Source organism: Silurus meridionalis, chromosome 19, assembly GCF_014805685.1.
Source record: "Silurus meridionalis isolate SWU-2019-XX chromosome 19, ASM1480568v1, whole genome shotgun sequence".
Classification (NCBI taxonomy): Eukaryota; Metazoa; Chordata; class Actinopteri; order Siluriformes; family Siluridae; genus Silurus; species Silurus meridionalis.
In genome coordinates, this window is record NC_060902.1 from 5,763,846 (window position 1) to 5,776,301 (window position 12,456).

Sequence of the window (12,456 nt, forward strand, 5' to 3'; positions counted from 1 at the left end):
AATTTAGCTTGGACTTAAACCTGTTCCAGCATGGCGATGCCCCTGTGCCCAAATTGAGCTCCATGAACATATGGTTTACATAGTTTGAAGAGGAAAATCTTGAGTGGCCTGCTATAGAGCTCTGATCTCAACTCCGCTGAACTTTACTTAACACCGATGAACAAAAAATGTCCACAAGCACACATCTAGTGGAACATCTTCCCAGAAGACTGGAGGGAATCACATGAGCAAATTGAGACTGAAGGTGGAATGTGATGCTCAGAAAGCCAGAAGGTGTCTGCAAACTTCTGGCAATATAGTGTAGCTTGCTTTGTAAAAGTTCCACAGCAGAGAAAGAAAAATGAACCAATAAAAGATAAATAAATAAACGACTCCATTAACAACAACAACAAAAAAAAACGTTTAATAAACTGCTGCGGTATAAGAGAAATAAAACTTCACGACAGGCTGTTAATAAAAATGTTGTACTTCTTAATAGTTATAGTTTGCTCAGCTTCAGCAGGTTATAACACACCGGCCTAATAAATGTTGATTTTTTTCCCATGTCAGCACACCCTCTCTTTTCCTATAGTACATGACACAGGAAGTCATTTTACAACAGTTACATTAAATAAATGACTAAACTAGAAATTCAGACAATAATTTTTTACACACACACACACACACACACACACACACACACACACACACCCTCAGAGTGAGTTACTCACCATAAAGGGTAAATGATGAGCCTTGTCCCAATAAATGCTGCACCAAAAACCACAAACAGGAAGTCGCACAGGCGCTGGTATTTGGCATAATTGGCTAACTTGGCAGCCTTGAAAAAGAGAAATTCAACGTTTTATATATAAAACACTGAATGCTGACCAAGATTTCAAAAGAATGGTGTATTTACAGTTTGTTAGTTACAGTCTCTTTCGATTTGTACCTCCAAGAGGAAGTCGGAGGTGTCGTGCACGCACATGACCAGGCTGCCCACGCGTGCCATGTTGTTCACATATGAGAAGCTGATCAGGCTCACGGTGGCCAGGTGATGCACAAACATGATGAGGAAGTCCTGAAGACATGGCCGTTGAAATGAAAACACACAGAATATTATGCTTCAGATTATAAAGGCGAATGTAGAACATCTGTAGCACAATCATGTATAAGTGTGCGTGAGCTTGCGTTATGTGGGCTGAAATCCAAAGCCGATAAATAGCCTTCGTTCAATTATTCTGTCCACAAAACCCATAACATCAATTTTGTGACATGAAGGCTACAAAATGATACAATTATAAATAATGTTAATCGTTTTTTTGTTAAGATTCACCCACATATACATCAAGACCAAGATTGAACAGACCATATATAGGTGGGAATTCGCAGTTTTTGGCAACCATGTCTGCCTGTTTATTAATGAAGAGGTCACTATGCCTGAGAAACCAGCTGGAAAAAAAATTGTAGTTGCATCTTCATGACTGGTTTCAGCAATAGCTTGTAGACAGGATTGGGACTACGCAGTTCTGTTTTTTTTGCATTTTCTATATGTACAATAGACATAACTCTCATAAATCTGACTCCCCAAAAATGTTATAATAACCTCCATTCTCTGAAGGTCTTCCACTACATTTTTAAAGCATGGCTGCTGGGGATTGGTGATTGTGATAGTGAACTACACAGGTATTAGTTAGATCAGGCACTGATGCAGCGTGACGATGACTAAGGTAGATTTTCTGTTCTGTTTCATCCCAAAGCTGTTCAGTAGGGTTGAGTTTAGAGCTATGTGCAGGCTCGTTTTGTGCACAGGCACACTGTCAAACTGAAAAAGGTTTTAGCCTCCTAGTTCCTAGTAAGAAAATCATAATGCTACAGCATGAAAAGGAATTCTTAAAAAATGTGAGCATCCAAGTTCCTGCCAAGAGTTTAAGGATTGTGATGGTCAATATGGTGTCCAAAAACTTTTAGATATATTTTGAATTTACAACAAAGAAATAAGTTGCTTTATGTCTTGTACAAATGAAGTAGGCTATAAAACACTAACCTACACACTACATTTTAATTTGATAGCTGGCTAGTATGCAAAATACACAGCTAGTAGATTCATATACATATAACTAATAAGATCTAACCAATTTGGAAAGCAGAGCTTTATATGGTACATCGGAAATAAAAAAAAAAAAAAAAATGAGATAACACAATGAACAATCACAATGTGATGGAAATTCCCCCCAAGGGGAAATTGTGAGAGGAAGTGGAGTAAAAGTGAGTCAAAAGCTGTACTGAAAGAAAGGAAGACCCAGTGCAAGGTGTGTTTCATAGCTAAATAAGTCGAGTGTTAACAGAAATACAACTGCCTTTTGTTATGCTGAACTGTTCTAGATGGACATGTTTGTTTAGCATTGATTGAAGGAGTCTCCAGTAAAGATGTAATTCATTTGTTTTGTTTTATTATTATTATTATTATTATTATTATTATTACTACTAATCTTACCAAGAAAATGTAACTGTTTGTATCTGCTACAACAGGCAATGATGAATTTTGAATTCCTGCAAAACATATGCAAAATTCTAGGGCCAACATCTTCATCAAGTACGCAGATGTCACCACCGTGGTCAGCCAGAACAGCAACAACGACGAATCGGTCTACAGGGAAGAGATCCGAAGCCTGACAGCGTGGTGTGCCACAAACAACCGGACCCTCAACATCAGAAGACTAGACCTTATTGTAGACATTCCCCAGTCTACATCAATAGAACTGAAATAAAGAGGGTCTCCAGCTTTAAGTTTTTGGGAGTTCACATCTCTGAGGATCTGTCGTGGCACCAGAACACTTCAGCTCTGGTTAGGAAAGCACAACAGCGCCTGTACTTCTTGAGGAGTCTTAAGAAAGCTCATCAAAAACTCCATCACTGTATGGTACAGAGGCTCCACTGTGTGAGAATGCAAATACCTGCAAAAGGTGGTCAAAATCCCCCAATGCTTCACTGGCACCCAACTACCCACCATTGAGCCCCTTTACCACAGCAGATGTCTGCACAGAGCTCAAAACATTATCAAGGACTTTTCACATCCCAGTCACAAAGTGTTTAACCTCCTTCCATCAAGAGAAGATACAGGAACATACGCACCAGAACCAGCAGGTTCAGGGACAGATTTTTTCTATCCACTATCATCCTACTGAACTCTACACTACACCGTTAGTTCACTGTATAAACACTGTGTATACCTTCTGTACAATTATACATACAATGTACATATTATATTTTTTATACTCCTCATTCTCTACACATATTGTGCCTTACATACATCTGCACTACTATTTTATTTATGTGTATCTATATATAATATTTCACTTTTACATATATTTAGTGGACTTGCTTGTTCAGCTTTTGCACATTTTCTTACAATTTCATAGCCTTATATCCTTTAATTTCTTGTACCTTTATAACAGTGTCTGCACATTTTTTCACTGCAATGGACCTTTAACTATTTACATGTACTTTACTTTTCAAGTATCCACACATCGCTTTCACATTTATATTTATTCACTGTACATATACTTACTTTTTATGTGCACTTGTCAATTTGCACAATTGCTACTTTTTGCACTTCTGATAGACACAAAACTGCAAACCAAACAACCAAAATAACCAACCAACCAACCAAAATAACCAACCAACCAACCTAAATAACCAACCAACCAAAATAACCAACCAACCAACCAACCAAAATAACCAACCAACCAACCAACCAACCAACCAAAATAACCAACCAACCAACCAACCAACCTAAATAACCAACCAAAATAACCAACCAAAATAACCAACCAACCTAAATAACCAACTAACCAACCAACCAACCAACCTAAATAACCAAACAACCAAAATAACCAACCAACCAACAAAAATAACCAACCAACCAACCTAAATAACCAACCAACCAAAATAACCAACCAACCAACCAACCAAAATAACCAACCAACCAACCAACCAACCAACCAAAATAACCAACCAACCAACCAACCAACCTAAATAACCAACCAAAATAACCAACCAAAATAACCAACCAACCTAAATAACCAACTAACCAACCAACCAACCAACCTAAATAACCAACCAACCAAAATAACCAACCAACCAACCTAAATAACCAACCAACCAACCTAAATAACCAACCAACCAACCTAAATAACCAACTAACCAACCAACCAACCAACCAACCAACCAACCAACCAAAATAACCAACCAACCAACCAACCAACCAACCAACCTAACCAACCAACCAACCAACCAACCAACCAACCAACCAACCAACCAACCAACCTAAATAACCAACTAACCAACCAACCAACCTAAATAACCAACCAACAACCAACCAACCAACCAAAATAACCAACTAACCAACCAACCAACCAACCTAAATAACCAACCAACCAAAATAACCAACCAAAATAACCAACCAACCAACCTAAATAACCAACCAAAATAACCAACCAAAATAACCAACCAAAATAACCAACCAAAATAACCAACCAACCAACCTAAATAACCAACTAACCAACCAACCAACCAACCAACCTAAATAACCAACCAACCAACCAAAATAACCAACCAACCAACAAAAATAACCAACCAACCAACCAACCAACCAACCAACCTAAATAACCAACCAACCAACCAACCTAAATAACCAACCAACCAACCAACCAACCAACCTAAATAACCAACTAACCAACCAACCAACCAACCTAAATAACCAACCAACCAACCAACCAACCAACCAACCAAAATAACCAACCAACCAACCAACCAACCAACCTAAATAACCAACCAACCTAAAATAAACAACTATCCATCCATCCATCCGTCCGTCCATCTGTTCGTCCATCCATCCATCCATCCATCCATCCATCCGATTCAAATTCTTCCAAATATGCTGTTATCGAAAATAACCAGCTTCAGGATATGACCAGTAACCTCGACTCACAACGGGCTGCAACGCACCCCCTCATTGTTGAGTTTTATCCTAGAACAAGACCAATAGTGTGAGTTGAATTATATTTCATGTTAAGCCGGGTGCACACTTTGCAAGTTTGTCCATGCTTTGTTCCTCTGAGACAGATGTTAAAAATTCTAAAAAGATACCTATAATCGTAGCCTAATATCTGTAGTCTGTAGCAATTAGCGAAACCTCAAACAACCTTAGGGAAAATATCCAAATGAGTCAGATGGACAGTACATCAAGAAGAGAAACTTATTGATTTAATGGAAGGAAAAGGAGCGTTTGTATGATTTTAGTGTGAGCCCGGCATTATATAATAAAAACTCTGATAACGATAATTATTTATTGCACAGGGTTTAACATTATAACCCCCAAACGTATCTAATATAAAAAAAACTTTGCGTTCACTGTTCCTGTGTGAGAAAATGTAAAATGCGAATACAACGCCACAATCGCATGTAAACAAATACAGATAACATGTATGAAAATGTAGTTGTGAATTAATGCACCAGAGGCAATATTACCACCTTCTTCAAAAGCTGGTGAGATTTAGATCCCTGATAAAGCCACAACGTGTACTCTATAATTAGTACTTATTGTGCAGCTCTACTGGCACAAGTAAATTTTGATTATAGTGCCAGCAGTGTGTTCGGAGATGCTGATGTAAATGTCGCTCCAAGTCTCTGCATGTTGGAAATATTTGTATGTGGGCATGTGCCCACGAGTGTGCGCGAGTTTGAACGAAAGCAGAGCAGGTGTGCAAAGTAGGTCACTGTACCAAGCCGACAAAACTCAGGGCAGATTAGAGACCCACAATGCACTGTGGTGCACCAACACACACACACACACACACACACCTGAATAAAGCTAACCACCAACAATATATTTAAATTTCTGTAAGCAAAATAAATACTAGACTAAAGTTCATTGTTTGCATGTGCAATAGTTTCTAGACAGTCTTAATAAAGTGTCCGATGAATAACACGTGAGGATGGTTTTATGCAGCAAATGCTGACACACACTCACCTTTCTTTTAATGTCTGTAAACTGGGAGAACATGAGAGACCAGTAGAAGGCCAGCTCCGTCACATAGTAGTGATACAAGCCTGTACTGAGGGCCTTGAAAAAGAAAAGACGCACACAACAAACTAAATGAAACTTTAATAGGACACCAACATTAACAAAAATTGGCCATGTGATGACATTCTGCTGAATTTTAAGTAAAAGTATTCTATTCGAACAGATTTTCACAGTGTTAAATATCGGGGTGATCCCCCCCCTAGATTCAGTGTTTCGAAAGGAGGAGCCTGATTCTACTACAAATCTAACAGTTGAATCTTCAGAGATGCATTGAAACGAGCATCATGCCATTTTGGTTATATGGGAGTGCTCAATATCTGATTTCACATAGAAACTACAGGCTTTCTCCCAATCATACACAGCCTATTACAGCCCTTATATTTTTGGAGGAATTAATCAAACCACCCCTAAGACAGATTTAAGTTTCACTTTCCATGATGCGTGAAGTATCTTGGCAGCAGGGATTTAAATATTTAACAACGTCTGGGAGATTCTGTAAAGGTTTAAATGTCTACATCTATTCTGTAAACTGATTATTGATGGTTTTTCCGGGTGTATCGATGTCGTGCTGTACTTACAGCATGCTCGCACAGGCAATTTAGCCGATTTGACCTTTTTCCGGATTATATTGTATACAATTCAACCCGACAATTACATATTTATGATTAAAACTTTTTTTTTTATATTTTCATTGCCTATTGAGAATAAATATGAAATTGTTCAGCTGCACAATGAGGATGATTATATCTCACCTGATAGGGGTAGTTGTACCAGCACTGTCGTGTGTCCCACATCCAGGACGACTAAAACCATGTGCGCGCACACACACACACACACACACACACACACACACACACACACACACACACACACACACATCAAAATGTATTCATACTGACAGAATAAAAGCTAATGATGATGATTCTGCTCCACTTAATTAAACTTTGCTGTAAATGCTGTTTAGGTTAAAACATACCAATGTCTATATTAAACATAAATGAAATTAATTTTCATTCAGAAATAAATACAAATATGAACAGAATTTGAGATGCCTGCAACGTTCGTGTCAAATGTCATGGTCTTTCGCAAACATTATAAAATCTGTTTACAAATGGTGCACTAGAATCGGGCTGAATGTCCCTATTGCTTTTCAAATATGTATGCCAGATCATCTTTCAACCTTTCCTGCTGTAAATGTTTTGTTTTTTGCTTACCTGCCACAGAAAGCAGAACCCATAGGTAAATATACCCAGATAAAATGTAAACCTCCACCTGAAAAGAAATGAGAGTCAAACAAAATGTTTGTGTTCACAGTGACAAAGGCTGAGACAGAAAGACACACATAAACACAAACACACACGCACACACAGCCCTGAATGAACCCTGAACAAGCACAGAAATTCACTGAACACTTAAACCCCCCCCCACTGTAAAGTCATTTGGCCATGAACCAATATGCCCACAATGCTATCTCTCTAATCTACTCGATCTGTAATAAAAAGGTCCAAGGTCAAATGCATGCAGAGAAAGCACGAAGGCACAAAGCAGGACCTACATGCTCTCACAAAACTTGGTTCTTGTGCTTGGTTTGTCTTGATTCCTCCGAAGACGAAACCATCGCTGGATTTTCCTCACCTCCCAGTCCAGCTGCTTAGACAAACCCTCTATCTGACGTGCATCTGGACTCTGAAATAAAATTTTAATAATTATGATTTTGAATAAGGACACGTCCAGAGGAACAAGCTAAGCAAAAAAAAAAAAATCGGAAAGCTACAGTATCTCACAAAAGTGAATACACCCTAAGTGAACATGTCAAAACTGTGTCCAAAGTGTCAATATTTTCTGTGAGCACCATTGTTATGTAGCACTGCCTTAGCTGCACAGGTTGTTGCTGGGATCCTCTTCCACTGTTTTATAATGCTGGATGTTAGACACATGATTCTTCTCCACCTTCTGCTTGGGGATGCCCCACAGGTGCTCAATAGGGTTCAGGTCTGGAGACATACTTGCCCACTCAATCACCTTCACCTTCCTCAGCAAGGCAGTTGTCATTTTGGCGGTGTGTTTGGGGTCGTTATTAAGTTGGAAAACTGAGATTCGACCCAGTTTCTGAAGGGAGGGCATCATGTCCTGCTTCAGATTTTTACATGTTGGAATCAAGGTTTCCTTCAATAAACCGCAGCTCCCCAGTACCAGCAGCCAGAGAACATGATGCTACCACCACCATGCTTGACTGTAGGCCAGACACAACTTTCTTGGTTCTCCTTACAGGGTGTCGCCACACATGCTGGACACCATCTAAACCAAACAAGTTTATCTTAGTCTCATCAGACCACAGGACATGGCGCCAATAATTCATGCTCTTGGACAGGTTGTCTTCAGCAAACTGTTTTTGGGCTTTCTTGTGAGCAGCTTCAGAAAAGGTTTTCTTCTGGGATGATGGCCATGCAAACCGACTTGTAGCAATGTGCGGCGTATGGTCTGATCACTGACAAGCAGACCTTCTGCGACCTCTAAAGCAATGCTGGCAGCACTCATTCGTCAGTTTATTGAAGCCAGCTCTTTACCATGAGATGCCATGTTGAACATCCGGTGGTCAGTATAAGAGAATTGAACTCAAATTACCAAAATGTAACTGCTCTAATACAAGATACACAAATTTATATAATCCTGTCAAGCAGACAAAAACACAAACATGATGAAGAGGATATGATAATATGATAATATCATGATAAAAACATGATATTTGCTTTTTATAATATCCTCCACTCATTCTTCTGGGCAGATGTTCCACTTGTTTTTGTAGTGTGGTCATGATGATTTGTGCTCATTTAACCACAAGGACATTATTAAAGTCAAGTACTGATGTAGAGTGAGGAGGCCTGGGGTGCAGTCAGTGTTCCAATTAATCACAAAGGAGTTAAGGTCAGATCTCTTAGCAGGCTACTCAAGATCTTCCACTCCAAACCATCTAAACCATATCTACATGGAGTTGGCTTTGTGCACAGGGGCATTGTCATGCTGGAACAGGTTTGGGTCTCCAAGTTCAACTGAAGGAAAATGTAATGCTTCCCCATTCAAATACATCATTTATAATTGTGTATCTCTAAGTCTGTGGTAACAGTTTAGAAAAGAACCACATATGCCTGGAAAAGTCAGGTGTCCAGATACTTTTGTCTAAATAGTTCATATAGATCTGCAAAATAACACAATCATCCAATCAGGCAATTAGGTAGCAGCAGTTGAATGTGTAAAAATAAAAAGAAATTTAAAAATTAAGAATATTGACAGTACACATTACATGCAAACTAGGAAAAAATAAAAAATTTAAATTATATATATGGCGTAACTCAAACAATAATAACTAAATTATTGGAGTCCATTATTAATTAATAACAGCTTTTTGCCAAAATAGATTTGTATTCAAAGAGATCAATGAATCTTTGATCCCAGTTGAAAAGAAGCTGTGCAGTAGCATTATGCAACCACCACCATGCTTCGCCAATGGGTATGCAGCTTCGCCAATGGGCTTGATCCTGACAAACAATTTTCGTAGCATTTCCAAAAGGTTCTACCTTGGTCTCATTCGTCCATAACACAAAGTTTGAGGTAATTTAGGTAGGGCTTGGAATGTTGTTCCCCCGAAAGGGAATCCTTCTAGCCACCCTACCCAATAGCACAGACGTGAAGAATACAAGTCACATGCAGGGAGTGGCCGGTACTCAGCAGATATCCCTGCAGATCCTTCAGTTTGCTGAAGGTCTTATGGCAGCCTCCCTGATGAGTGGTGTTCTTGTCTTTTTGGCAATTTTGAAGGGACGTCTTTGTTAAGGCGGTTTTCATGGTTCATCTAATGATCTAAAAATGTCTTTATACCCCTCTCCTAATCAACATATATCAACAGCGACATCCTGTTCGTGCTTTAGAAAGTCATGTCACCCGTTATAATAGGGTGTGCACACTTAAATAGGTCATTGTACTTTTTTCTTTCTTTTTATTTGTTTTTTGCTTGAATTTTGTTGCCATTGGATCACATTATGGGTGAAAAAAAAAGATCTGACATCATTTATCTTACCTACATTGTTCACATTTTAACAGGGGTGTGTAAACGTTGTGTATCCGCTGCAGATAATAGCAAGGTGCTGCCAAATGCTGTTAATCTGTGTGCTTAATATGAGTCCCAGGCAGTGGGAGGTTATTGAAAAAGGAAACTACTGCATTTTGCAAAGTGCTTTGATACTGACAAGCTGTTGCCACAGAAACGATAGAGGTTTAGCCGTTTGTGGAACAAGGCGCAGTAAAACCACGCACTAAACGTAATGGTTCTAAACACAGGCAAAGAAATGGATGTGTGAGCTATATAAAACAAAACTAATTGGAAAGTCGTGAGAATTCTTTGAATGAGAAAAAAAAAAAACCATGGAAGGTTGGACTTAAGTCTAAAGAGTCCAGGAAAGTTTAAACAGATGGAAGGGAGAAAAAGGAAGGTAGATTAGAGATACCTTTGTGATAGATGTAAACACTTTCTCCAGGACTCCATTTGGCTGGGCTCGCCGGCTCCCCTCGGCCTGGATGTGGAGGATGTGCGCACAAGGACCTGCGATGAACCTGAGGAAACAGAACCCTTTCGTTTACATAGGAAGAGCTGCAATTGATAAAATGGTAGGTTCATTCAAGTGACGGCTGCATAAGTGAAACCATGAGGGGAAACTTTGTACAACACTTGGAACACTTAAATACACAGAATTTCCATGATTGTTTTTCTCCATTATTTATATATGATGATATACCAATTTCATATGAGTATCTGTCCACCTGCCCATGATAATGTAATTATAATAGTATAAGAAGAAAACAGTGTCAGATTGGATGATTTGAGTATTTTAATAACTGGGAACATGTTGGAGATTTCTTTTACCCACAGCAGCCTGTAGAGTTTGAACAGAATGGTGCAGCAAACAAAAAACATCAGAATGAATCCCCAGACTGGTTTGAGTTGGGTTGCTGGTCAGTTGTCATTTGAGTTACCATATGACAACTACTTTACAATAATGTCTAGCAGAAATGCATCTTAAAGCACACAATATTTTTAACCCATGAGGTGGATGGAATACGTTAGAAGGAGACAGCAGTGGGTTCCACTCCTGTCAGCGAAAAAAAGGAATCTAAAGCTACATGCTCAAATGAACTTTGAATAAACATGGCCTGATTTTCCGATCTTCACCACAGCATATGCGTATATTTACACGTGAATACAAGTTCAAATGTCACATCTGTTAAGCCTGGAAAATTGTAGCAATGCGCATTTGTATAATATTGAAACAAGTGACCTTGGTGAGATGTATAATCATAATATAGTGTTTAAAAAAAATAGACAGTCACAGGGGAACAAACCTTATATGAAATGTATTTCACGGGATATTTATATTGTGTTTGTTTCAAGTAGTAAACAGCAAAGATATACTCAAAGTATAAAACTTCATAATTTACAACACAGTACAATAACATACAGCACTGCAGTCTCAACCTCCCACATGCTCATCATTAAAAAGTGTGACCTTGGGCCTCATTAATGAAATGTGCAGCCACTTGTACAAATTAGACATTTCTGTGAACGCATTTTCCTTCCATACAGACACTTAATTGGATGCTGCGTTATATTAGAGAATGTATAGAGCAGGGGTGGCCAACCAGTCAGAGACCGAGAGCCACATTTTTGACTGTGTTACCGCAAAGAGCCACATCATACACATGGGCACACATGAACATCACCCATCCCTTCCTCTTACACACACACACACACACACACACACACACACACACACACACACACACACACACACACCCCTCTGCTCAGCCAGATTTATTGTAAATGTCACACACCAACATAATGACAGAAATTGACTCCTACAGTTCTAAGACCACAGGACAGTCATTTTCAACAATGAACACTGTGCGCACTGTCTCACACACACAAACTCTGTTTAACCAAGTCCACAAACAAAAATATAATAATTTACAATAGCGTTTTTCTTTTACTATGCATGTTACTTAGTGGGACTTTTGGCATTCCCTGCCTTAAACAATCCCCTTCAAATCTGCCTCGTATTCCGTTGCTGCCACTCGAAGCAATTCTTTCACATGTGTGTCAGTCAGAACAGATCGATGCTTTGATTTCACGTGTTTCAGGGTAGAGAAAACAGACTTTGTTTGTGTTTTTTATGTGCGTGTTCACTTCGCTTGAGTGTAATACGGTATTTTCGTCAAACGCGCATGTGCGCGAGATGAATATGGTGGGCAATTAATTTTTACAAGAGGCCACATGAGAAACCTGAATTGTGTCAGAGGGCTACACCAACGATAATATTTTAGGGATGCACCGAAAAGAAAAT

General features: G+C 39.0%; 1 protein-coding gene across 1 annotated transcript in view; it reads right to left on the reverse strand.

Annotated features, from left to right (window-relative positions):
* The window catches only part of cers5 (ceramide synthase 5), a 41,084-nt gene that overhangs the window by 12,676 nt on the left and 15,952 nt on the right, over positions 1-12,456 (reverse strand). Inside the window, exons 2-8 of the mRNA XM_046875155.1 lie at positions 10,567-10,672; positions 7,620-7,750; positions 7,279-7,336; positions 6,817-6,867; positions 6,011-6,103; positions 929-1,057; positions 711-817 (exon numbers count right to left, since the gene is read on the reverse strand). Coding sequence (XP_046731111.1) covers positions 711-817; positions 929-1,057; positions 6,011-6,103; positions 6,817-6,867; positions 7,279-7,336; positions 7,620-7,750; positions 10,567-10,672 — 675 coding nt within the window. The remainder of the gene's footprint in view (positions 1-710; positions 818-928; positions 1,058-6,010; positions 6,104-6,816; positions 6,868-7,278; positions 7,337-7,619; positions 7,751-10,566; positions 10,673-12,456) is intronic.